The 27,280-nt window shown below is 50.9% G+C and overlaps 2 protein-coding genes across 6 annotated transcripts; one reads left to right on the top strand and one right to left on the bottom strand.

The window, feature by feature from the left end:
• Positions 1 to 2,375: 2,375 nt before the first annotated feature.
• On the bottom strand, positions 2,376 to 21,385 carry TAT (tyrosine aminotransferase). 5 transcript variants are annotated; one of them, XM_088671005.1, is made up of 14 exons: positions 21,248 to 21,384; positions 20,271 to 20,411; positions 19,684 to 19,896; positions 8,192 to 8,431; positions 7,993 to 8,097; positions 7,837 to 7,904; positions 7,222 to 7,380; positions 6,675 to 6,813; positions 6,474 to 6,526; positions 6,062 to 6,214; positions 5,411 to 5,539; positions 4,148 to 4,231; positions 3,938 to 4,036; positions 2,376 to 3,014 (listed from the first exon to the last, which is right to left on the bottom strand). In XM_088671005.1, the coding sequence occupies exons 4-14, from the start codon at positions 8,427 to 8,429 to the stop codon at positions 2,871 to 2,873; spliced, it is 1,371 nt and encodes a 456-aa protein (XP_088527131.1). In that variant the 5' UTR covers positions 8,430 to 8,431; positions 19,684 to 19,896; positions 20,271 to 20,411; positions 21,248 to 21,384; the 3' UTR covers positions 2,376 to 2,870. The 5 variants fall into 5 exon arrangements, with proteins under 5 accessions (XP_088527131.1, XP_088527132.1, XP_088527130.1 ...); XM_088671006.1 differs by lacking the exon at positions 20,271 to 20,411 and having other exon boundaries at positions 21,248 to 21,385; XM_088671004.1 differs by having other exon boundaries at positions 20,271 to 21,263.
• Positions 21,296 to 24,112, top strand: MARVELD3 (MARVEL domain containing 3). The gene is made up of 2 exons (XM_035121037.3): positions 21,296 to 21,515; positions 22,625 to 24,112. Exons 1-2 carry the CDS (start codon positions 21,296 to 21,298, stop codon positions 23,236 to 23,238), a joined length of 834 nt encoding a protein of 277 aa, XP_034976928.3. The 3' UTR covers positions 23,239 to 24,112.
• Positions 24,113 to 27,280: the final 3,168 nt, after the last annotated feature.

Here is a 27,280-nt window from a genome sequence, read left to right as displayed (position 1 = left end):
TTATCTCACCCAGCATCAGACAGGATATGCAAGGGCCCTTGGCTGTTTACCCAGGAAATTTATCTTGCCATCAGAGGGACAGGAGAGGCAGAAGAACAGCTCAGAAGTGACTCTAGAGAGCCAGGAAGTTTGGAATGGAGTGGAACGCAGTGCGATTGGACTGGGCTGCTTTGCAGTGCTGGAAGAAGCAGGGAAAGAGCAGCCTCTGTGCCAAGCCGGTGGGAAGGTCCTGTGCCAGGGCTTAAGAGAAAATCCTGCTAATGTTTGATGGAGCTGAGTTATATGTTATTTGCCAAGGAGTGCCACCAGAGCCTCTGAATAAAATACGTCAACATATAAAGAAGGCACATAAAGAGTTATAAACTGACTCAGTGTTTACAGCTGTCTGTAAAATATTATCTTTTATAAGAAGATGGTCTCCTTTTGAACAAGAAGTTTCTCTTAGGAGGAAAAACTGCAGCTCTGTGGCTGAGCAGCTGCTTGACATGCAGAAGCTGTGCCACATTCAAACACAACACACCTTCCCCAGTAGCATCTCTAGGCATGGCCAGGAATGTCCTTGCTTTGAAACCCTGGAGAGCCACACTCAGTCAGTGTAGACAACTGAGCTAGACACTGTGTACAAGGCAGCTTCCTGCCGGTATGTCACTGTGAAACAAATGCTGAGAGGGGAAAATGCAATGATCCCTTAACCTTTTTATTAGCGGGAGGAAGGGAACCTTTGTGATCCTTTTCCAGATCAGCCTCACAGGCCAAATTTGGTGGAGTGGGAGCACCAACTTGTCAATCACATGATGGCACAACAAAGTCATGTGCAAGGTACTTTGAAGTCCCAAAATCAGGATGTCAAAGCGCTTCCAAAGGGGATGGTTTCTTTTCTCACCCTAGCAGGCATAACTATAGATCCCCTGCTAAAATGATGGTTTAAAAATCCATCTGTTTCAGTACGAGATTCTGATGCACAACCTTTCCTGATTCAGGAATGGGTGTGTCTCAGAATACCCTGCTAAAAAAGAGGGGGTTGCCATAGTTTTAGCAGGGGTTCCTATGCAAGTTTGCATGGAAACGTCTGCTAAAACAGGGCAGGAGGGGCTCTGTTTTAGCAGGAGGTTGCAGTGCAAACCATTTCCTGAATCAGCTGGTGAGTGGAGATTAAGTCCTGCTCAATTTGGCTGTTCACTGCTGGAAATGGGTGCTCAGTCAACACAAGAGATTCCACCCAACCTCCTTTTTTTGCCATTGCAGTCCCAGTTCACTGAGAAAATAATTACACTTGACCAGTTCGCATTCTGCTTTAGATGAACTTTCCCATAATAATTGATTAAATATAATAATACCCCCGTCTCCAGAGTCAAATCTGCCCATGCTAAGTTGCAGGGCTAATACTACTGCAGTAACGGGCTACCAACAGCTGCACTGTCCCAAAGCACCTCCTCATTTTGGAATGAAGTACAAATGGCCAGGAAAGGACCTTTCAGGATGTGTGGACCCCTGAAATGGGACTGCTCTCCCTCAGTAAACACTGACACCTGGTGAATGACTTTTTATTTGCCTTTCTGGCACTACCCTTGTTTATTCTAGCTGCTCAGTGCTGGTATATCTTGTTGTACACTATACTTCTCATAGGCTTCATCTGCACCTATACATTTAAAGTATTATCAAGCCAATTTAAACAGTCATGGCTTCCAGGAAAGAATCTAGTTTGTTAAGGGTATTGAGACTTGTTAGGTACAGCGGCGAAGCAAGCCAATTGGGCGCCTGGGGCGCCACATGTGCCCTGTGCCCAGGGGCAGGGCCAGCTGGCGCAGGATGCTCCGTGGGGCCTCTGAGGAGTCTGCCTCCTCCCCCTCAGCTGCACTACAGCTGAGGGGGAGGAGGCAGGCAGACCGTTTGGGGCAGCGCAGAGCCTCAGGAGAGATGTGTGGCTCGGGCGTGCTGCAGGCTTCACGGTGAGTGCTGCCTGGCATTTTTTCAGCCCCCTCAGTGGTGACACCCGGGGCGCACCGCCCCCGCCCCCCCTTCCTCCGTCTCTGGTTAGATGACACCTATTCCCTTCACAGAGCCACAGTTCTCAGAGTTTTCTGGGAAGAGGAAATTATTATTAAACCATATTGCAGATTATAGGTCTGAAGGTGTGAAGGACACTCAGAAGAAGAGATGGCTATGTCTCTGGGGCTTCCTCCCCTTCTTCCTTCCACCCTGCCCTTGGTTGAAATGGAAAAGCGAGAAGCAGGTGTCACTCCTGCTAGGACTCCATATCAGGTCAGGAGTCCCAAGAACTCCTGCAGTGCCCAGGCCTCCTCTGGCCCTTGCTTTGCTTGTGGCAGCGGCTGCTGCTGAACGAGAGTTTGACACACAGAGGAAAGAAAGCCGGATATTTTTCATGCATTTATTCATACAAAAGGTATAATAACTTATAAACATCAAACAGGTACAGGAGGACATAGGTGGGGGAAAGGGGGAGACGGGTGCCCACGGTGGCCTGTGCCAGCCCAGGACTCAGCACGGTCTCTGCAGAAGGACAGGTTGGGGTGCTTGCAGGTCTTTCTCAAGGGCACCTGGGAGGCTCCAGCAACACCACACCACTGCAGAGGCTGCCAGGAGCACCCAGTGCCCAGCAGCGCCTGCTGGAGTTCTTTGGCTGCGCTGGGCACAGGCAGGAGGGGGCCTGCAGGGGAGGAGTGTCTCTGTGGGGATCTACTTCCAGGCAAGTGTCATGGTTGTATGAGGGCTTCAGAGGCTGTGGCACACAGAAGTGGTGTTGAGCCAGGGGACGGGCTGGCGAGGCACAGGCCCTGTGAGCCCAACTCACTGCAGGAGGAGTGGCGGCAGGCAGGCAGGAGGGCAGGCGGGCAGGCAGGGACCCTCAGCTACTTGTCACATTCCAGGTCCTGGGATCCTTCGCCGCCTTCGTAGTGCCTTTCGCAGAATTGCTGGATGCGCCGACAGGCCTCCACCATCATTTCCTCGGGCACTGTGATCACCACACGGAAGAAGTTGGGGTACTCAAAGCACTGCCAGGAGAAGCAGAAGAAGACCATTGAGATGGCATCAGAGGCCAGGGGCCACCACGTGGATCCTTTACAAGGCTGACTCCCTAAGGAGTGGCCAGAGAGCCTCGAAGGACCATCTCTGGTGCCTTGGAGATCCTGCACACACCAGACTCTGACACCAAGACTGGGTAGGATAAATGTGAGGGAGTTTGGGGTAGGTGTGTTAAGGGGAGGGTCAACACCTCCTGCTTTGCATGCAGAATGTTCCTGGCTGATCTTCCTGCCTTTCCCAATTGAAAAGTCTAGGCAAGGGGACACTCTCTCCAAGCGAGATTTGGGAGAGCTGCTGCTAGTAAGTGTAGAGTCGACCAAGGGCAGGCAACGTGGTGACACCACCTGTGGAGGGTCTCTGCCTTGCTTGTTGTTCCACACAAGGAGCGCTGAGAAACCAGCTTGTCAGTTTCTCACAGACTTCTGGTCAGCCACTGTGAGAACAGGATGCAGGACCAGATGTGCTATTGGCCTGATCCAGCAGGCTTGTATCAAGGAATGGTGCTGCCGGCAAGTGCAATGGCCATTCTCCAAGGCCCACGTAGCAGGAGGGAGCAAGCGGCTGGGGATCTAGGAAAGGGAGCCTCGCGGCACCTCACAAGGTGCCATTGTTCAGCGGCTAGGGGTGTGGGCGCTGAGCCAGCTGGCACTGAGATTGTTAAATGCAAGCAATGTCCCCTCATGCCATGCATGGTGGGAGCGCCTTGCGAATCACAAGCATCTAGAAGAAAGACTAGCTAAAGGAGAGGAAAGGCAGGTGGGGGCCGGCTGAGCAGCAGAGGCCCAGGGAAAGTGGAGCCAAGCAGAGTACCTCTTTTCTGCCAAGTGCAGCTCCTGGGGCTGCAGTAACTCCCAGGGCCTCCCATAACTCTCTTACGAATAAAGATGCTCACCGTGGCCGGCAGACAGAAGACGGACTGCTCAGCAATGAGCCTCTCCGTGAACTCCACATCATTCTCAAACTCTGGAAAGTGTTCCATCTGAATGCCCACCTGCAGGAAGGAAGAGGAGGAAACACAGAGTTAGGGATGATCTGCCTGGCATTTGCCCATCTCAGGGTGACAATGCGCTCAAAGCTCTGCGAGTGACAGGAAGCCACTCACCATGAGGTACATGGCTCCCGACGGCCGGACAGGCTGCAAGCCGCAGACAGTGGAAAGGGCAGCATAGCAGAGGTCAGCATTGGACTGCAAAGGAAGGAAGGAGGAGGAGTCAGGTCAGATTGCAGGCACAAGCATCCCAGGGTCCCCACTGGGACCACCCAACACTACGGTGTTCATCATGAATAAAGGCTTAAAAGGGTACATTGTTGATTAATTAAAACCTGCCCACCCTGGGAACTGATAGGACCACAAAAAGTGACCTCCTGCTTGCCAGCTGTATCCACACTTGCACTGTGTTTTTTTCCCCCAGTGCTCCTGGTGTGTGCATGTCACTGAGTGCCCCCCCCCCACATCCTGCAGCTGTCTTTTTTTCCATGCTCACTGCCATGAATATTGGGTCTTCCCAGTGCTGAAAAGAGCAAAGCTTTTTACACAGTGTTTGGCTCTGATGTGCTATGTGGTGTGGAATAGTTCAGAGTATATATTTCTACACTGAATGAAAATAAAATAGGGACACTTAACATTCACAAGAGCATAGGAAACTGCCTTATACCATTGGCCCATTCAGCTCAGTATTGCCTGCACGGACAGGCAGCAGTCCTGCAGGGTTTTAAACAGAGAGTCTCACCAAGCTCTGCCTGGAGATGTAGAACCTCAGACTTTCTGCATGCAAAGCAGATTGCTCTACCATTGAGCTGAGGTCCATCCTTCCAAACTAGCATATCAATGGAATCTCAAAAAGGAATCTATGCAGAGATTTCATTAATATGCACATTCATTTAACTGTAACAGTTACACTGACTGATTCATGCCAAGCTAGGTTATTAAATGAACCAATAAGTTCCAAAGGGCAAAACAGGGAGGGGCTGAGGGTGCTGTGCTGAGCACCTCCTTGCCCCCTCCTTGCCAGTGCAGCTCCTCAGGGTGAGAGGAGTCACATTGTCCACTCCCACCACCCAAGCAGTGTTTATGGGCTGGGGAGCATCCCTGTTGCCCTCCAAGGAGTTGGAAGAGATAACCAAAAGGGGCTTTGTGAGGCATGAGCACTCCCTGGTGCTCTCCACCATAGCTGCCAAGTTATCCCCTTTTTTAAGGGAAATTCCCTTATGCTGAATAGGCTTCCTCGCGAGAAAAGGGAAAACTTGGCAGCTATGCTCTCCACCCACCCTGTTTTTAATCGTTCTTTTGGTCTAGTCCTGCTTTTCCTTGTGTTTGTTGCTCCTATTTCTTTCCTCCTTTTCCTTTCAAAGGGAAAGGATGTACCTTGAGAAAGCTGAGGGTGTTGTGGTAGAATTCCGGGGACGTCTGGCGAAGGATGCGGCTGAGAGCTCCCTGGACAACTGTGCAGGGGCCCAGGATCCTCTGGCTCAGCCGCAGGAGGCCGTCTCTGATCTGAAAGATGCACAGAGGAGAGAGAGCTCAGTAGGGAGGGGCAGCACCTGATCCACAAGTTGATCTAAGAGAGTGAAATCGCTCAACCTGTTCCACAGCCACAGCAAGAGCCCTCTCGTGGCTCAGTGTGCCCCCAAACCAAAGGCAGAGCTGGGAAGGTGGGAAAGAGAGTCTGCATCCTGATATGGGTGCAATGGAGGGAACCTGTGCAGAAATCGCACCGGTGTAAAGGGCACAGGAAGTCGGGGAGGGATCTCCTGGCCCTCTGAAGAAGCATCTGCTACTCAAACCAACTTGTTCCTGTTCAGAGCCCATTTGGAGTAGGGGGCATCTTGGGAAGCCTTTCATTGACCAGACCTAGGAGGCAGCACAGACAGTGGGCACTGGGGCACAAAGGCTACATGAATCAGGCCTTAGAGGGTGGCTGTGAAGCGGTGAGGGGCACAAACTCTTTCCCTCCATCACACCAGCTCCTGGACCGGATGCAGAAAGTCAGGACAGCACCGAGGTCTGCTAACTTACCTCCTTCCCAAAGATCTCCCTGTGATCATGTATGAGAATCCAGCCCATTCTCCAGCCAGGCACCAGCCACCGCTTGGCGAGGCCTCCACATGAGAGGATAGGCACGTTGGTGCTGAGCTTTGCAAGGGACTCGTATTTGCAGTCTTCAAACACCTAGTGGGGGGCGGGGAGTGCAGGAGGAGGAATACCAGAGTAAGTAGTGATGGAGACACCTAAGGGGTGTGTGAAGCAGCTAAGGGGGGTGCTAGTGCTGTGATTGGGGAGAAGACCAAGCCACCTCAGGCACACCCACCCCCCTCCCTGCTTTCCCAGCCATGTGTCAGAAGGTGGGAGGGGGCTTCTCCTGGGAAGAAGGTTTTGAGCTGCTGTCCTCGGACTTCCGAGGGGCCAGGGGTGCTTCTGTCTCACTCACCATGTCAGCGTAGATCTCGTCGGCCAAGATAGGGATACACTGCCTGGAAGCAACTGAGCAGGAAAAGAAAGAAATCTAGTCAGCCCCCTGACACTGTTTCCTTCTTTCTTCCCCAGAGCAAGGCCTGGGATAGAAACACACACACACACACACACACACACACACACACACACACACACACACACGGTGGGGGATCCTCACCTGCCAGGATCTTCTGGAGGTGGCTTTTGCTGAAAACGGAGCCACAGGGGTTAGATGGGTTGTTCACAATCAGGCAAGCCGTCTTGTCATCCACCAGCGACTCCATTTGCTTCAGGTCAATTTCCCACGACTTCTCTGGCTGCAGGGAGTAGAAAAGGGAGGAAGAGGTGAGGAATGCTCCCACTTCAGGACCTCAGCTGGTACCACATCTCGGTGCCCATGGACCAGGCTTCCTGCTGGGCAGGTGAAAAGGGATGGCGGTTGGAGCGACTGTCCACTGGTCAGGATACTGACCTCCCTTTTCTCTTCCAAGAGCCCTGCAACACCTCCCAGCCTGGGTTTGGGCCCAGTCCAAAGAAGGGGAGATGGAGAACAGGTCCCCCAGGCCTTGAACCAGGGTCGACAGGCAGCCCTTCTTTATAGCTGAGCTCTGTGGAGAAGCAGGCAGAGCCCTGCGAGGGAGTGCCTGCTTGCCTTCCTGCTTGTGCCATGCCTCTCTGCAGGCAGTAGGGGGGGGTATGCTGCACCGCCTCCGGCCCCGGCTTACCAAGAGGTTATAGAATTTGACCTCGATGCCCAGGGACTGAGCCAGGGTTTTGTAGAGGGAGAAGCCAGGCCGTGGCACCAGGATGTTCTGCCCGGGGTTGGCCAACACAGCCAGGGCCAGCTCAATGGCCTGACTGCAGCCGCTTGTCAGGATCACGTCCTGCAAAGGAAGAGGGAGCAGAGCAGGAAGCCATGAGCCTGGCGGGTAGCAAACACCAGGAATGACTAGCCCAGAAGAAGCACAGAAGGGGAGGGAGGTGGGAGGGAAAGGTTTATTCACTCACTCTTTCTGGAAATTCCTGGCAAGGAGCCTGGAATGAAAGGGGGCGGAGGTCCCTGCTAGCATACAGAAGGTCCCAGTTTGAATCCCCAATGGCATCAGCTTAGGCTGGGAGACAATACCAAGCTAGGTGGACCAGTTGTCTGACTCAGTATAAGGCAGCTTCCTGGGTTCTTAATAAAGATTCCAGGCCCAGGATCCTTTCTGGGCAAGCTCCAGTTCCAATACAGTGAGTTGCAGAGATGTTGGCCAGGGTTTGCAAAAGCTAATGTTCTCAACATCCCCATCAAGCATCAAGGTCAGATGGCAACGCATGCAGCACTCAGGGTCAGTTACCTGGGCTTCCAAGGGGGCTTCTGGGCAGTTGTAGTAGCCTGCGACCACCTCCCGGCAAGACAAGTAACCTGTGTAGGGGATTCCCAGAAGAGTTAGTCTTTTGCTGCAAAAGCAAAATAGGGGCTGCACACATTGAAAGCATCTCCCAGGACTTACCTACTGAGGGGGCATAGCCATTATACTGCCCAGAATCCAGGGCCTCCTTCATGGCTTGGATGACTCCATCATCTGTTGGGAGGTTCCCAAACACGGTTGGGTCCCCTGTGGGGAAACATGAGGGGAATCCATGTCAGTTGAGGGTGGGGCATTGGCAGGAGCCCCCACCTTGTGGTCCCTCCATAGCCCACCTGCTTACCTATGGACAGAGAGATCAGGGGCTTCTGGTGGTTGGGCTCCACCTTCATGCTGTCCACAATGGCTCGGATGGGGTTGAAGGTCCTCTTGGACATTTCGGAGGCCCTGACGGCCCAGTGGGCCTTGCGGTTTTTCCCTTTGCCCAGAGAAGGGCCCTTCCCACCGTTGAGGCTGACGTGGACATCAAGGATGGAGGGCAGGGACGTCTTGCCATTCACATGGATCAGGTAGGATTCCATCTCTGGAAGGGAAGCGCAAAGAGCAGGTGGGCCAACATCCCTGAGTAAACAATCCTCTCTTCAAGGCTGCCATCTGTTCAAGGTCACTGTCATGGCAGAATTGGGTGGAGATATGGGTGGAGATAGCCAAGGGGCGGCGGGGGAGCTGCCCCCCCAGATCAAGTAAAACAATAGAAGTACTTAACTGACAAATCATGTCGATTCTGCCCCCTCCCCAACAAAAATCCTGGCTACGCCCATGGGTGGAAGCACCAGTCCTGAGCAGGCAGGAGCCAAGTGAGCTGCCACATCCCTCTAGCAGGACCCTAATCAAGCCTCACAGCAGGGAAGCCGGTAAAAGGGGGTGGAGATGTGCGGGGAGTGGGGCAAGAACTGCTGTTGGGCTGGAGGCCAACTTGGATGAGGGAAATGTGTTTTCCCTCTATGCCCTCCTTCCCACAGTGGTAGGGGCAGTATGTACTTTGGCATTGGCAAGTGAATGGCAAGACACCTCTCTCTCTCTCTCTCTCTCTCTCTCTCTCTCTCTCTCTCTCTCTCTCTCTCTCTCTCTGTGTGTGTGTGTTGAGCAGGCTTTGACCGAGTTCTCTTTCAAAACATACTTGTCTACTTGTGCCTAAGTGCTGGAGGTGGGAGGACACCCCCATTCTTCACTTTGGAGTTCATCTCCAGTATAAAATCACTGGGTGACCTCAGGGAAGCCATTCTCTCCCGACCTACCTTTCAGGGTTGCTGTTAGGATGAGTGAGAGAGGATTGTTGAAGCACTGTTAGAACTCAAAAAGGGGTGTATAAATGAATTTTGGTCTACTATGAAAAATCTTGTAAAGTGTTTTAGGCTGTTTGTCTTTAAGCCATGATTGATTGATTTTTTTAAAAGTCAAATTGATTAATTATAGAAACAGATTTAAGAACAAAAGGGAAGAATAATTTGTCAGGAGTTTCAAATGCCATTTGAGAAGCCCAAACAGTGTCGCCGGAACCTGAGAATCACCACTGAGGGATCTTATGGGCAAGACTCAAGGGCTGAGTCAGCCACTGTCCTTGTAAAACACTGAGAAAAAACCCCAGCAAACATTGGACCAGGATCAGGGAAATGGCCCTGCACTTGCCTTGGGAGAAATTTGACTTGCGTTGCCCCCTTCCCTCCCTCTATCCCCCTGTCTCACTCCAAAGAATCTGGCACAGCTGGAGAGAGCTGAGCAAAGCTGGTGGTATGTGGCAAAGAAACCAGCAAGGTGAGTAAGAGGCAGCTGGTGGCCCCATGGGCAAGAAGGGCACACGAGAGCCAGGGGCACAACTAAGAAGTCTCCAGTGCCAGCTGCAAAAGGCCAAGGAACTTCTTCACATTGGCTGAAAAGTCATTTCCTCTCTGTACTCCCAGAATAAAGCAATAAGCATAATATGGCAGTAATTTTGATTGCAGGTATGGTGCCACCTGAGGCAATCTCTCTGCCTCCCAAGATAAAGCCAGCCTGCACCCTCCACCCCAAGCCACCTCAAGTCCTGGCTCCTCTTGGAACAAGCAACAGAGACGTCAACACCACTCTCCACAGACGCCAGAATTCTTCAGTTCCTTGTTCCAGAGCCTCCACTGCCCCAAGAGGCCAGGCCAGTCCCTTTGCAATTGTCCACCTCCAGGTTCTGTGTTGTGTCTGCTCAGGTCACTCCTGGTCTCCGGAGGGTGTACATGCTGGGACAGGGGTGTCCCAGGAAAAGCACCCGAGTTCTGCCTCAGCCACTTTGTTGCAGCCCTTCATGCGGTGCTTGTTCCCCGCAGAGGACTCCATCCCAGGGACTGTGGACACCAGCTCAGACCCCGTCAGGCTTACAGGTGGCACCTCAAGGAGCCTCTTACCTATGTGGCAGCAGCTGCAGCTTTGTGTGGTGGCAAAGGTGGGCGAATGAGGCACCTCTGATGCACCTGGCAGGCCGCTCTGCCTGCTCTGGAGCTGCTGAATGGGGAGATCGGAGCCTTCCCTGGGCCCTTTTATGTGGGATAGGCGGGCAGGAGCACAACAGGGCCCCATTGCAGATTCCCAGCCAAGAACTGGGTGTCAACTTGGAGACCTTTAGTGATTGGCTGATAGGGAGGGCTGCACTCCCCCCCTCCCTTCAGGACACACAGACACACCAACTCAGTAATAGTCTAGCTCCAAACATCTGGAGCAAACACTGCCTACATGTTAACCCTTCGACTGCCGTCTACACCCCCACAGCTCCCCAATCCCATTTGTGAAGTGTGAGCACAAAATTGGGGTAGGACTCCTCCCAGTCTGGCCTTGGCAGGTTAGATGAGTATGCCACCCCTCCACTACCAGGGGCAGCCAGATTGCAACCCTCATTGCTGGAGAATATTGGGCCTGCGGAGGCTGGGTGCCCACAGTGGAGAGGGGTGTGTTAATTTCCTCAGTGCCTCAGTGGTCCAAGGCTTAGCCTGGCAGTCTTGGCCTGATTCAATCAGCTGCATTCATCCCATCATCTCCAGCTCCACGTTGCAGAGCACTAATGAGTCCCAAATGTTCCCCCCCACCCACATCTACGCACGCAAGCAAGCAAAGAGGAGGTGTCCTGATAGCAACAACAGTCGTACCGCCCTCCTCCAACTACAGGTATTCAGCCCCGCCACACCCCCAGCAGCTGAAGGTCAAAGGGTACCTGCCTGACCGGGACCCCATTAATCTCCAGCAAAGAGGCAGATCTCATTTCTGGAGGGGTGGTGGAGAGCTAGCCTAAGCAGCTAATGGATGTGTATCTACCTCAGGCCTAGAGGGAGAGAAAGAAGTTGGTAGCCTCTGAACAGCCTGGCTCAGAAAGGTATAGTTGCTGGCATTGCAAGGCACCCTTAATTACAGCCTTTGCCCACCCTGGCTAGCACCAAGAGTGTTTCTGTGCCAAGGAGCCCCCCTCCCAGGTTTGCAAGTGGCACAAGGTCTCTTCCGCACCCAGAACAACACAGAGGGCAGAGAACAGGATGACTGCCAGTGCCAGGTCAAGACCTGTCCCTCAAGGCCAATTCTTGGGCCCCATCAGGCTCACCCTCAAGCGTCAAGCTCTGTGACCCCTTTCCCCATTGCCCGCCCTGAAGTGTTGCTGGTGCCAAGGTGATCTGCCCAGTTCTGCAGGCTGTAGCTGCAGCAGAGCGAGGCTGGCCTTGAGACATTTCTCCCCCACCATAATGTGCCTGGCAAGGTGCCCTCTCTCCCCCCCCCCCTACCAGTTGATGCAAGCAATGACTCTGGCTGTCACCTTGCAAGGCTCAGTCGACAGGAGCCCTTTGGTTCAACTTTGCATCAGCTGATAGCCTGAGTTACGTAAGGCTGGCAGTCTGCAGGTGGGAGGGAGGACTGCTAAACATTTGGGACCTCACAGGTGCTGCCCAAGAAGCCTCCAGAAAGTGCTCCCCTCAGACAGGCTGGGGCGGCAGGCATACTATGGGGGGTAACACCACCTGAAACCTCATTTTGTGTTGCGGAATCCCTGGACAGAGCACAGAGAATGATTTAGCACTGTGGGAGAAAGTTTCCCCCGCAATGCACACGTAATGCACCAGCAGCTCTTCCAGTAACCCATCCCAGATGCTCCCTTTTCCTTTGGCCCCAGAAGTGCAAAACCAGCAGCAGACTCTCTGACACCTTCCTACCCAGGCTCCTCAGGCTCCTCCATCCTCAAAGTTTTCTCTACGCACAGCATGGCTGGCAGCATCCACAAACTCTCCCCTTCCCCTTCTGCCTACCAGGAAGGCACCTACAGCCTGACAGAGGCACTGGTGACGCTGCTACAGGAAGCAGAAGATGGGCAAGTGGTTGTGGCTCGTGCTGCCTCTCTGCTCTTGGAGGGGCGAATGGACTGCAGCGTAAGGGACTCTTTGCAAGGCCTACCTTGGGGAATTCCCCCCTCCCCATCAGACTTTCAGCCACCACAGCAGGCACCCCCAAACTCGGCCTTCCAGATGTATTGGGACTACAGCTCCTATCATCCCTAGCTAACAGGACCAGTGGTCAGGGATGATGGGAATTGTAGTCCCAAAACAGCTGGAGAGCAGAGTTTGGGGGTGCCTGCACCACAGCATCCTCTAGCTGTTCCGTTCACTTTCTGGGGTCAGAGGCTTTGGGGTTCTTGGAGTACCCTGGAGGAAACACTTCTGGCCTTGCAAATGGGTATGTTCCTGGGATGAAAAGCTCTGGGTTTGCCTCCATCGCCCCCCTCCTCCCCAAATATGAGGACTGGTTCTAGGGAGCTTCCTGCTTGCAGGCCCAGCAGCCTTTGTTTATCAAGAGATGCCACTTCATAGACTAGGGCGGGGGGGGGATTTTGTGGTCCCCCGGGCGGGGGGTTGGGTGGTCCCCCATTCCTCCTCTTTCCCTTTTGCAGTGCTTAGGTTTCACTCTCTTTTAGCTGGATTAAACTCCCTCCTCTATCTGCCGTCAAGCTGCACCAGTAAAAGACCTTATTTCTGTCCAGCACCAAAGATCTGCACAGGGCCTCCCATGGAGGACAATGAACTCAGTGCCTTGATGGGTGGGGAAGGTTACCATGACTTGTGTTTTGAGACTCTCCGCAGCAAGCCGTTGTGCAATGGGAAGGGAGGGGAAAGGAAGGGAGCAGGAACCACTTTCTCCCATTTGCGGAAAGCTTTAACCCCCCCGCCCCCCTCCTTTGAAGCCAAGTCAATATTGGCTAATTTCATCACCGATGTTTGGTTAGTGACTTCACATTCTCATCCTCTTGCATGGCCTGTTGTGTAGCGGCCTCTGCCCTCTTCACCTCCATGGCCTTGGAGCAGCCAGGTGCCAAGCAAACAGGAGGGCTCTCGGATGACTTCAAGGGGCGTCTATTCACATATGTCACCCACTTTTTCAGGTGTCATTCTTACGCAATTTCCAGGAACAGGGCAGGCACCAACCACCTCACTTTCCCAGCCACTCCTCCGGCTCCAAACAGTATTGCAAGAACAATGGTATTCCACACAGTCAGGGATAAAACTGCACAGCCGGTTGCTTGGGTGCAGCTAAACACATTCCTTGAATTCGGCACACTGTTTGTATAATTTTGAAAACACAAATTTCCCATGTCACAGCAGAGATGTCAGATTGAGTGATGTGTACTTTCCTCAGAAACTCACAGGCTGTTGGGAGGGGCGAGGAGGACTGTGTTCCACTGAACTTCGTTCTGGACTCTTCCTTTCTGTTGTGGTCCCTGTGACTCTTGCTTGGATTCCTTCTCCCCAGTTTACATAACTGCAATTCTGCTCTGCTCCATATAACAGTCCATAGTGAGTTTCCACTGGCTGGAATTTGTTTCTTTTTCTTTTGCAATTATTTTTATTAAGTTTTCCCATTTCCATATTCGTTACTTTGCTTCTAATGTGGATGGTGTATCTGGATCCTCATTAAAATCACCTGCATTTCAGAGGCTTGTTCCCCACATAGCCAAAGTATTTCCCTAGCTAAGAACTTTATGCAAAAACCAGGACAACTACTGGGTGTCATTATCATGGTCAAAGGTCCGCTTCTGAAAGTTTTGCCCAACAATTCCTTGACTGACCTATCTCCCAAAACTTTGAAGACAGAGAACCACCCCCACCCCCAAAACTGGAATACACATCCTCTGTCAGAATGGACCACCATCATATTAGATTGTCCATATTTCCTTTCTTCTTTGTTTAAGTTTAGGAATAGCTAGTTGGTGGCAATTTTTTCTCATCACCATATGCAATTGCAGGATCAGGCTGTTGATTGCAGAACATTGCAGTTCTTCAAGGCTACTAATCAGAAACTTTCTTCTTGCAGGATCTGCCTCTCATGCTTCCCGTTTAGGACATTTGGATCATTAGTGATTAATTTTCTCTTAATTACCATTTGGTATCACTTCAGCTCCATATAGGTACTAAAAGCTGATCCAGTTGCCGTTTTATTTATTTTAATACATTTGCACATTAACTTTACAAAAGCTAGCAAACAATAAAATATTTTAAAAGGAACATTTAGTTAAAACCAATCACCACTAAATACAATAAAGCAGGAGCAACTAAATTACTAACTCACATAGAAAGTCAATAGAAGGCCAAACAAAACAAGAAATGTTTTCAAGAGCCACTTAATGGCAATGACTGAAGAGGCCCCCTGTATGATGGCGTCATATGTTGAACTGACAACATCATAGTAGGTAAACATCAGCAATAAAGTCTGAAGCCAATTCCAGACAGGTGTTGGGAGAGGAACCTGAAACAGAATGAAAAGTGCAGATTTGCCATGTCAGAAATTAAATGCTGAGGACATAGGTTAACCAAAGATGGGCTAATACCTGATGCAACTAAAATCAAAGCCAGAATTGGAATGCCTAGTCCAAAGAATAAGCTTGATGTACAAAGATTTCTAGGAATGGCCAGGATCTAGCAAAGTTTATTCCAAACATGATAACAGCAATCACAACAGCATGGAAAGAGTTATTGGCTCATGATGCTGCATTTCACTGGATGCCAAACTACAAAGGAACATTCAGGCAGTTCAAGGGGCTGCTAGAAAAAGCAAAGTGTCATGATTTGAAAGAACCAGAAACAGGGATCCTTCTGTGTTGCTGCAGCCGAAAGCCTTGTCTTTTGTACCTGCTCCCCTCCCCAAACACCAGCAACCACCCTGCAGGACTGCACTCAAACATTTGGCTGTTACAATAAGCATCCACTTCTATTTCATCACCAAAAATGTTAAGTCTGGGGGAGCAAACAATACCTAATGGCAGAGGAATATAAACACCAGCAAAAATCACAGCAAGGAGAACAAAATGAAGCAGGTGTTCTAAGCAAGTACCCAATGAAAGAGCAATATTTTCACTCATCATTGGAACATGGGAAGCTGCCTGAGAGTCAGACCATTGGTCTATCTAGCTCAATACTGCCTGCGGTTACTGGCAGCAATGGCTCACCAAGTTTCAGGCAGGGAGGTTCTCTCCTACCCCTACCTGGTGATGCTGTAAGGCAGGCTTCCTCAACCTCAGCCCTCCAGATGTTTTTGGCCATGATCCCCTAGCTAGCAGGACCAGTGGTCAGGGATGATGGGAATTGTAATCTCAAAAACATCTGGAGGGCCAAGGTTGAGAAAGCCTGCTGTAAGGGATTGAACCTGGGATATTTGCAAAGCAGATGAAAGAAGTTGGGGTGGTGCTGGTGGTAGCTGAATCCCCAGGAAGTGTGTTCCTGAACTTGATAGCCACTACCAAGCAGGTCTTCCTCACACGATCTTGAATGAATCTAAGTTAGTTCTGACCATTAGCTTCAGTGGGTCTGCTCAGAGTGGAACTAGCATCAAATACCAACCATTATTTTTGTGCCTTCCTAACTTGTCCTGCAACCTTATAATACCAATACCAATAGATACATACCAGTACGGGTAGCACCTTAGAGACCAACTAAGTTTGCCATTGGTATGAGCTTTTGTGTATATGCACACTTCTTCAGATACACACAAAAGCTCATACCAATGGCAAACTTAGTTGGTCTCTAAGGTGCTACTGGAAGGAATTTTTTTTATTTTGTTTCGACTACGGCAGACCAACACGGCTAGCTACCTGTAAATAAATACATAAAAACAGATGGAAAAATATGATGGAAGCTGATGGACTCAAAGGAAGCTGAAGTTGTTACAATAACATTGTGCAAATTGCCTATCTCAAAATTGAAACTTGTGGAATTTCAGAAAGTTCTGCAGATTCTGGGAAGTGATGTTATGTGCAACCCAATCTCCGAGCAGTAAAGTTTCAGGGGTCCCAGGACATACCATGGGTTTGGTTTCTTTGGAATGAAGGCTACTGTGTGGAGGCTTATGGTGTCTTTGGGATACACAATTTATTTGTATGTATGTACAGGCAGAGCATAAGGCAGAAGGACTCTTAAGCATGAACATTCCAACAGATCTTGCTCTCCCATTAGGCTTATAGTGTCTGTAGAGATAAATCAAGTCTCTCTCTTTCCACCCCAGTTCCATGGTAAGAATGCCAGGCTTACTGCCCCTTTCACGGACATGCACCTTACTGACCCCCCCTCACACTAGAGCAGGTCATGGAAATCTAAGAAGATGCCCTTTAAACAGGCTGGCTGCTGCCCTCCCTTCACCTGCTTGCTATGAAAGAGTCAGCCAACTTCACATGAAAGGACACTAAAGTGAAAGAGACCATGACTAATTAGGAGAGCATTCTGCTATAAACATGTTTGCTGGTGTTTTAATGATTTTGCTCAGCCTATAGGAAGTAACGTTAAAGCGAAACATCCCATTCACAGTGGCTGAAAAGGCTGCTCGTTACAGCAAACGAGAACTAATGTATCTTAAGATCCCACAGAATGAACAAAAGTATCTCCAGAGGTTGTGTAATCAAACACTGAAGTCAAGCAGCTTCAAATAAAATACTAGACACCCCCATCCCCATGCACAATGCACTCATGACATTTTGTGACAACCTTGGCAGAGCTGGGAAGGGGCATATTTGAATGCAAGAGAATACAGTACAGTATTTTATTTCATAAAGAATTATGGAAGATGTAATGATAGGAAATGGGAATGTGTTTGTTAAGTGGCAGCCTGGAGGAATGAGCATGGGGAGCACCAGCAGAGAATGGAGACCAAGGGCAGCCAATGCTTCCCAGAGAGTTCAGTCTGAGCAGGAGTTGCACAAGTCATGTTTGTTCTATGCTTCAGTATCATTTTATTCAAGTTTGGAACAGCAAATCTTGCAGGGAGCTTCCCCCAATGACATTGCTACAAATATGTCCTAACATCTTTTCCACATGGCACTGCTGCCCAGTCTCCTCCCACACTTCCTAAAATCAGGTGCAAGGATGCCATCTATTTGGCACACAAGTATCTTCTAGCTTTGTATTTTCAGGTCCAGACAGCCGCAAAACACCCCGTGCATTGGTTATACTGGTTTCCCCCTTCCCTCTTACAGTTTCATGGAAAATCCCAGCAGCAATCCCTAACAAGGTCCAGAGGGAGGGACGGCACAGCTTTGTTTGTTCAGAGCACGTGATTCATAAGGTGATTGCTTTGGCTCCAGGCTGCCCTGAGAGTCCAACTAAAGTATCTCTTTCTTGTTCAAAGCCATAGGCCACCACAATTAAATACAAAAATGGTAATACAGAATACATGTGAAAATGCAGGTTTCTTAACATACAGTATTACATTAAAAAAAACACCTCATGCTTAATTTAAGTACAACTTCTATCAGAAACAAAGGGGACATGGACCATCCATATAAACTTGTGCCAATATACTACAAACATAACAGGGCAAAAGCACATCCCATTCACACACAGCCCCCTCCTTTTTGGTCAGGCTCTTAATTTTCTAGCAGTCAGAGCACATTTTGCAACCTAGATGGTAATAAAGACACCACTGCCAGCTAGCAATGTACACATCTGTAGGGGAGTGGGGTGGTGATGGTGTTCCAACAGGATACCGGTAATTATTTTATCGCAGAATCTGTGCTCTTAAATAAAGGTGGTTTTTTTGTGTTTTCTACACGTTGCTAGGCTGGGGCCCCCAATCCAAAACATGACCATGGTGTTAGGGTAGAGTGGCTTTATCTGTCTGCTCCCTGCTATTGTTCCAATTTGGATTGGAGCCTCGGAACTCCCCCTGCCCAAACACACACATGCAGACTGCTGACTGGAGCATGTGTGTATCCAAATACACCATCTTAATCAAGACTATACAGGGGACAAAACTGTTAAAGCCCCATATTCCCCACCCACCCACCCAGCCACCCACAAGTCCTGATCAAGATTAGACCCCTGTGTTGGCAATTTGTGTAAACCCCGTTTACCATGTATCATCTGGTTGAGGCCAAGAAAGAGGCCGTTGCTGCTTTTGCTTTCTTTGGAGGAGCCATTATGGTGCGAAATGGGTTCCTTAACAAAATGTACAACCCCCACTTCTATCCAAGTTGTAACAGGCTGATGTTCTTGTAAACTGAGGCTGCTTTACTTCACATGTACAGCTGGAGCCTTTTCCCTTCCAGGTACTAAGGGGCCCACTCAATAAAAAGGCAGTGAAAGACAAAGGTCTCTTGCTTTGGGTGGCGGAAAGGCAGTGGGCTCAGCCCAGCACAAAAGCCAATTAGGCTTGGGTCTAAGTTGAGGGACCAGATTTGAGCTGGTCTGCCATGTAAACACACTAATACCCTACAGCAGGACCGCTAAGACAATATGTCAGATGGAAAAAGGATGCCCATCTCACAGTACTGATGTAACACTTTGACAAGACTTGTGGACAAAGAGGAGCCAACCTTACAATCTGACCCAAGAAGTCAAGAAGTGTTTCCTGGAAGTGAGCGTCACTTGAAAATACCACCAAATATTGCCTTTTATAACCACATGAGAATGCAAAGAACAGCTGCCAGAGCCCAGATCTGAGAAATCTCATATGTCCCAGGGGTGGCTGGTGCCCATTGGGACTGGTAGGGCATAAGGCAGGGAGACCAACAGTAGGTGGTGTCAGAGCCAATGACAGGCAGAGCCACCCCTGTAAGTAAGAAGACAGGCAGGTGGGGCTGGCTGAGGGCAGAGTGAGGTTGGTAGGGTTGTACTCTATTCACCCTAATGGAACAACCTCCACCATTCCACTTGGAGCTTCTCATTGTGCAAAGCAGAAGTTATGCCTCTAGAAATGCTGGTTAAAGGACTTTAGTCCCACAAGTCTCCAAGGGATACCTAGATACACAAAATGCCCCTAAGCAGAAATACAAAGAGCATTTCTTAAGATACCAAATCAGTGACCACAAATTGCTATGGAGGAGGCCTCCATAGAATGTCAGTTCCCAAAATCTAGTACCCAAATGCAAAAGAACCCCTCTTCCTCCCTCTTCAAAATAATTCAATAGATTTGGAGCTAAGGGAGAAGTGTATCAGAGCCAAACCTTGCCAGGTTCACCTGAGTGACACCATCTGGCTAGAAAAATGCAACCGGGGGGGCGGGGGGGGAGCACTGGCTGGCCACTAGGTTAGCATTTCCCCAAAGCCCTCAGAACCCAGATACCAATGGCCAACTCACACACACACACACCTGAGCCCATGCTTGCCTCACCCTCACCATGAAGGCATCATGGAACTTCAGGCCATGGAGAGGAGGCAGGCCTTCGGCATGGCAACCACTTGAAATGGAAAGACAGTAAGGGAAAGGTTCCTCCCATCAAACCATAGTGGCACAATGCTCTCTGCTCTTGCCTACCCTTGAGAAATGAGGTGCCTTCAGCCAAGATAGTGGTACCTGGGGCTGAGAATCTCTCGGAAGAGCCTCTGGTTGAAATTCCAGCTGGAAAGCAGAGGAGGACGGTGGTGAAGGTGGCAGCCAGGTGGAGGAGAGAACGCAAAAAAGGTCTCCTTCTTGGATGGGCTTCAGTTGCTTTCTAGGGTTTGGCCCAGCTGCATTTGGTGAGAATCCCTGGGATACAGAGACTGCAACTTTTTCTGAACTCAGCTTCTGAAATCATGGGACACAGTTATATTGCCCAGATTAGCAAATTATGTTTGTGTAAGAGAAGACAGCAAGAAAGTAAATCCCCTCCCCTTGTTACTTTTGGGTAGGGCAAATGAGCAATTGTTCCATGTTCAAAATAATGAAGGTACCAAAAGTAATTGCATTATTTTTTTGCAGACAGACAGCCTAATCAGGGTCGTAAATGAAGTCATGGGGGAGAAGAAGTCTAGCAAGTGCAACTACCCATGAGCGCTGAATTAAGAAGCCTCCAAGTCCAGAGGCCAAATCTGAGCTGCTGTGGGTGGGCAACATCCTGGTCCTGCTTGTGGGATTCTCAGTGATGTGTGATTGGCCATTGTTGGGCTAGAGGGGCTCACCTTGGCCTGATCCACCTGCTGGGCTTCTCTGGTGTCAGGATGGACTCCAACTCCTATCAGTCTCCTCTGGCCAGCATGGCTGATGGTGTCAAGGATTTTGTGGTGGGCTGTAGGTTCCCCATCCCTGCCTCCTGCTTTTACCTGAACAGGTGAATGAAGCTGCTTTGAATACCATCAGCCCAGCGGATCAACTAGCCTCTACTTTAGCTGGCAGCAGCCACTCCCTTCCCACAGGCTTAGGCTCTTTCTCTAGTCCTGCTCAACTGGACATGCAGAGGGTGAGCCATGGATGGACAAGCATTGAGTGGCAGTGGTTCTATTCCTACCTCTACCTGCCCTGTGGTTTGTGTGCAGTCCCACAAGAATGAGGAAGGGCTGCACCGGGTCCATTTCTGCACCCCCTGATGCTCAGAATCAACACAAAGCCAGCAAGGGAGACCATCCAAGGCTGGGAAGGGCAGTGCCATCCTCAGGGTGCTGAGAATGACCTCCAACTCTCTCCTTTCCTTCTAATCCTGGATTGTTACCAGAGTCAGGTATGGCCAAGAGTGCCAAGAGACCGTTGCTTAGTGGGGCAGTGCTTGGTTGGGGCAATGGGCAAGCAGCGGAGTCAGGCGGGTGAGGGAGGGAGGGCCGCACCCATGGCGGAGAAGCCCTGGCGCCCTTGGACATCTTTTCCCACTACATCCTAAAAAAAGCCATCTTGTGGTGGGACCAGGAAGGCCAGCGGACGCCAAGACCACCGAACATCGGGCCTGGATAGCGGCTGCTCTCCCAGTTTGTCCAGGGCCTGCCTTGGGCCTTTCCAGACCCGCCCTGACTTCCTCGACGGCTGCTGGAAAGGCGCCCCTCGGCAAGGGCCGGCAGCGAGGAGCCCCCTCTGTCGGGCGGCGGCTCCCAAGCGAGATGGGCACCTGCCGCCCACCTCCACCAGCCCCGGCCAATCTCCGCCCAGGAGGCGGCGCCGCCGCGCTCACCTGGGACGCCCCACCCAGACCTTCCTGCGCGCCTCCAGGCTACGAGCCATGGCGGACGCCGGGAGAAGACCCGGGCAGCCGCGAGACTGGCATCAGGACCGGCCGGCGGGGGTGGCGATAGGAGAGCAGCCGTGGCCGTGGCAGCAGCAGCAGCACCGCCCTCCCTCCCAAGGCACCACACTGGCCTCTTTTGACGCCCCTGCCGAGGCCCGAGGCGGAGGCGGCCTTCTGGACAGGCCGCTATGTCGCGCCCTGTGCACGGCCAGAGGTGAGGGCCCCGGGCCTGGTTAGATGTCCCTACTGTCCCGCGATGGGGTGGGTCAGGGCGGTACGATGTCGACGACACGCCCCCTTCCCTTCGTGGGCCCGGGCTGCGATGTGTGTGTGTGGGATTGCGTTTGTAGCTCCTCCCCCGCTGCCCGCAGGTGAGCTCGGTGTGGGCGAGGCCACTGGCAGCTTCCCCCGATGGGGCGGGCAAAAGGGCTGTTGCATCGCGGGGACGGTGTGTTTACCCCCTCTTCGCAGGCTGCCCAAAAGTAGCGAGGGGCACGCCTCTGGCCTCACAGCTTGCTGGCAAGTGGGGCAGTGAGTGATTGCTGCTCAGCCGTCAAGGCAGATGGGCAGGTCTCCCCCCCCTCCCACTTTGCTCTCTCACAATCCTCAGGCTTCTGTGGTCAGCACAAGCTCCCTCCAGGGACAGGGGTGGCACCCAAGCGGCTGCCAGGTCACCCATGTTTCCTCCCAGCCTAAAACAGGGGTGAATAAACTTTTTCAGCCCAAGGACCTTATTCCATTCTGGTCAACTTTACAGGGGCCATATGGCCAGCGTGGGTGGGGCAACAAATGCTAATTTATTCACACATTCCTCTCTCCCTGTATCCCCACCAGGGGAGCAAAATAAATTATCAGAATTTATCTTGCTCCCCTGGTGGGGAGCATTCTTGCAGCAGGTAAAACATGGCAGGGCGTGAGGTGAGGCTTGTATGGGGCATGGGGACCCTGCCCCCTGGGGAAGTCCCAAAAGCCATGTAGAGGAACCCAGATAGCCGTATTAGATGCCTGGGGTTCCCTATCCCTGGCCTATAACTAAGGGTGAAACATGAGGGGAGCTCTGAGGTCACTAACCCCAGGAATGAAAAGTCTTTCAATGTGGCATTGGGGCAGAGGATCCCTGGTAGAAGAAGGGAAGGATGGATCGTCACTGCCTGTTCAGATATGCTCCCTTAACCCCAGTAAGACTTGGGATCCAATCCACCCACAAAGCTGACCTCTATGAGTGGGCCTGGAGGGGCCAAGTGCCTTCCCCATTTCTTCATCTTCCACACAGCACTAGAGAAACGGCACTAACAGCACCTCTCTGCCCTTGCTTCTTCTTAGCCTGCTGCCAACAGCTCCAGCTCCTCCTCTGCATGCTGATTGTCATCTGCAGCTCAGTCTCCTACAATTCAGCAGGTGGCTACACTGGTCTTTTCAGCCTGGGGAGCATTTACTACTACCAATACGGCGGGGCCTACAGTGGCCTCAGTGGAGCTGACGGGGAGAAAGCACAGCAGTTGGATGCCCAGTTCCACCAACTCAAGGTGCCACCGGCCCAGGTGGCCATGGCGGTTGGAGGGGCGCTGATGGCCTTTGCCTGCTTCCAGATTGTGGCTAGTCTCTTTCGAGTGCCCTGGCATTGCCCAGCCTGGCTGATAGTGGAGGCCGTTCTGGATGTGGCCATTGCAATTGGTCTTGTGCCAGCTTTGTACTTCTACTACCACCACCTTCACGAGATCTATGCATCCTCTCTGTGCAAAGAGCGAGAGAACCTCTACCAGAGCAAAGGCTACAGGGGCTTTGGCTGCAATTTGCATGGAGCAGAGATCGCTGTGGGCTTCTTTGCTGGGGTGGCCATTGTGGCCTTTGCTGTTGGCGTTGTGTTGGCTGTCCGTGGCTTCAAGATTGTCCGGACCCTCCAAGCAAAACCATCATCACACAGCTATGAGCACTAGTTTGGCCTCTGCTCTGCCTGTGTCGAAGGGAGAGCAGGATGGAGCAGCATATTAAGCCAAGCTAAGCAGTGCCTTTGAACCATGGACAGTGGCGGCAGTGATCACTTTCTGTCTAAACCCTACCTTCACAGTACTGTAAACATTCTCCAATTCTCCAAGAAAGAAGATTCCACCTAAACATTAGGAAGAACTTCCTGACAGTATGTGCTGTTCGACAGTGGAATTTGCTGCCAAGGAGTGTAGTGGAGTCTCCTTATTTGGAGGTCTTTAAGCAGAGGCTGGACAGCCATATGTCAGGAATGCTTTGATGGTGTTTCCTGCTTGGCAGGGGGTTGGACTGGATGGCCCTTGTGGTCTCTTCCAAATCTATGATTCTGATTCCTATTTCTTTCCCATCATACATACCGATGCAAAGTCTAACAAGACTACTCCCTGCTGAACATCACCTGTAATGGCAAGACGACCAACTTGTTCCCATCACCAACCAGCACTTGGTTTCTTCCCTCCGCATTCCTTTTTCCTTTCAAATCGTGCCTTTAGAGTGAGACCGTTGACCAGAGACTTTCAATATATTCCTTGGGGCAAAGTGCCATCTTGTTGGTATCCCTCAGAAAAAACTCCAGTCCTCTTATAGATAGCAAAATCTATGTCTTTTCCCACCCACCCCTTCTTACAGGTCTAAAATGCCAGAGAAAACGTTTTTCATTCCTTCTTCCATTCACCTCATTGAGCTGCTTCCTTGATGAGGAAGTTATGCATTTGCCTTGAAGGCAAATGGTTCTACTAGATGTTCTGTGCAGTCTTGTTTCAAATTGTTTTCATTATGAAATATAGTACTTTTGTACAACAATAAAATCCCTACCTTGGTAATTCACTTTAAATGTCTATGTCAAAAGACACTACTAGAGATCTTTGACCGCCTGTGTGTAGAGAAGCATCTCCACACACACACAACACCTGACAGTGATGTGCAGTGATGAGGCGGAAGAGGGAACTCATTTTCCAAGCAAGAGCCAGCTCACTTCCAAGGGGTGCATTTAACTGCATTTCCAGCAATACACACAGAAGAAATGCAGCACCTTGGAACACCTACATTCCCTGAGGTCCTATTTAACTGAGCATTTAGTACCCTCTTCCTTGAAACTCTATAGAGCTTTTTTGGCACATTACACCAACATTCTCTCAACAGCTCATAGAAGGCTGTCTCCCAAAGCCTGGCAGTTACTGTGGTCCCCAAAGGACAATTTTGCATTTCCAAGAACATTTGTCCAATAAAACTTTTTCTGTAGCCTAGTCCCACGCCCACCCCCCAGAAAGGAAGGCGAGATTTGAGAAACCTTTGAAGGAAGAGCTGCAAAACGGGGGCCCTCCACATGTAGTTCGCTCATCAGCCCCAGGCAACATGGCAAATGGTCAAGGATGATGATTCTAGTACAGCAACATCTGGAAGGCCACTGCTTTAATGTGACAATTTTTTGAGCAACGCCCAACCCTCTAGGACTGCCATCCTCTGCTATGCCTACTTTAAGGGCCAGAAAGCACAATTATTGTAGGAATTGTGTTATTCAACACATTTGTACCCTGCCTCCTGCAGACATAGAGGTATCCTGTACTCAATGTGCAACTCCTCCGTTAGACTGGGGTTTAGGTACCAGCCTGTGTTAACAAAAGTGCAACATAGTTAAGTTTTCCCTTCACAAGGCTTTCCCTTCACAATAAGTCTGGACCTTCTTCCACTGTGGGAAATGGAGAGGAAGACGGGCCACTGTGTAAAAAGATCCTTCAGTTGAGGGCTGGGGATGCTCAACTCCCAGCTCCCATCATCCTCAACACCTAGATGGCCACAGGTTCAATTTCCTTGCTTTACCAAGTTCTAAAACCTATGTCCACACCTGCACCAATGCAGGGGAACTGCCTGGTCCCCACTTCTGTCCTGTAAAGAACGTCTTCATGCCTTTAACGCTTTATTGCTCTCTTTCAAGGCTGCAGAACAAGCCCTTCTGAGTGGAAAACCCTTGCGCAAGGAAATGGTTTAAGTCAGGTGTAGGGGTGGGGAACCTGTGTTGGACTAGCTCCCATCAGCCTCAGACAGTGTAGCCCATGATAAAGGCAGCTGTAGAGTTCACAGGTGGGTCATATCTCATTTCCAGCAGTCACCAGAACTCCTGGCTGCCTCTTACAAGTGAAGGAGATGGTGGAGTGGTTAAAGCAGTGATTTTCAACCAGTATGCCGTGGCACCCTGGGGTGCCTTGAATGATGGGAAGGGGTGCTGTGGGCAACACTGGCCTCTGTCCCTCTTTCCTTCCCTTCCTCCTCCGATGCCCTCTTGCGTCTCTGCCTCCCAAAGGCTTGCACAGCTGTTTGTTGCAGCATCCCTGCCTACAAGCTCCCCAGGCAAATGCTGCCTCTGGGGCTGGCCAGGGGGTGTGTCCCAGGCCCTTGTGGGGCAGTGTGAGGTGGCACCTCTCTTTGGGGCGGGGGGGGGGAGCAGCTCAGAGACCAGAGGTGGCAGCTGCAGCTGCCCAAAGGACTCCCAAGGAGAAGAGAGGAGGCTGAGGCAGCACTCCACAAGGGAGGGTGTTCAAAAAAAGGGTGAGGCTGCCAGCTCTGCAGGCAAGGGGTGACATAATCGGGCTTCTGAGCCCCACAGGGGTGCAACAGAAAGAATGTAGTTGGTCAAAGGAGCCGTGGACCCAAAAAGGTTGAAAACTTATGGGTTAAAGCAGGGGTCAGCAACCTTTTTCAGCCATGGGCCGGTTCACTGTCCCTCAGACCATGTGGTGGGCCGGACTATATTTTGGGGGGAAAATGAACAAATTCCTATGCCCCACAAATAACCCAGAGATGCATTTTAAATAAAAGCACACATTCTACTCATGTAAAACCATGCTGACTCCCGGACCGTCTGCGGGCCGGATTTAGAAGGTGATTGGGCTGCATCCGGCCCATGGGCCTTAGGTTGCCTACCCCTGGGTTAAAGGGTTGGACTACAATCTGGGCTGAAATCTCCACTACAACCATGACTCAACTTTGGACAGTCAATCCAAAGTCTTAACCTTTCCTTCAGAGTTGCTCTGAGAACATTGAGGGGGATGACACCCTCCAGTACTACTTTGAGCTCCTTGCAGAAAAGGTGACCTTACTTCAACTCTGTGTCCCCTGAAGGGATACTTGTTTGTGCAAGGACTTGCCAACCTCCAACTCCCAGCTGTCTGACCTACCATCATTAGTTGCCGGGGGCGGGGGGTAGGGAGGGGACCGAAGCCATCATCTTGCAGGTTCAGATTGCAACAGGAAAAGAGGCCTCGGTGCTGCCATCTGTGTCTTGCCATACTCCCAACCCTGCTCATCCTATGAGGAAGAGGAATCTCAAAGCAAACACATTTCTTAGTCTTCGGGGATCCCCAAGGCTCTTTTTGCTGTGGTAGTGAAGAACAGACTTCTTCTGAATCTTGTTTGGACTCCACAAGCTCCACCTCCAGCAATCCAGCTAGTGAGCTTTGCATAATAATGGTTGCCTGGAAAATCACAAGAATCCCATTCCCCACTGCCCTGATTTCATCCTATCCTTTGTGAGAGCACAAAGCCCCATTCCCCACTGCCTCAATTTCATCCTGTCCTTCATGAAAGCAGCATTGCCAGCTGGACGCACATCAAGTCTCACTGGGGGGTGGATGAGAAAGGCAGCTGACCGCAGCTCCAGTCAACAGGACCTCAGCAACGAATCATTTGCTAGGACAGTATATGTCTAGAGAACTTCCTGTGGCTCTCGAAAGTGCTTCTGCCTGGCTCCCCAACCCCCCCCCCGTCACGGAACCCAACAGCGGGTGGAGACCCAGCTTCTGTTTCTGTAAGGCAAACAGGCTGGCAATGAGCTTTAGGAACTTTAGCCAATCATAGATGGGAACTCTAAAGTGTTTTCCCCTTCTTTGCTGCTCCTGGAATCCTACACATGCCCCCCTAATCCACTGACTTCTGCCCTAAAAACTTATCTCTTAGGGAGTTGTCATACTTTGGAATCTTGGCCTTCAAAAACAGAAA

The sequence above is a fragment of the Zootoca vivipara genome, chromosome 6 (assembly GCF_965207765.1).
Source record: "Zootoca vivipara chromosome 6, rZooViv2.hap1.1, whole genome shotgun sequence".
NCBI lineage: Eukaryota > Metazoa > Chordata > Lepidosauria > Squamata > Lacertidae > Zootoca > Zootoca vivipara.
The sequence above is the reverse complement of the archived record's forward strand: the minus strand, read 5'-3'. Positions and strand labels throughout refer to the sequence as shown.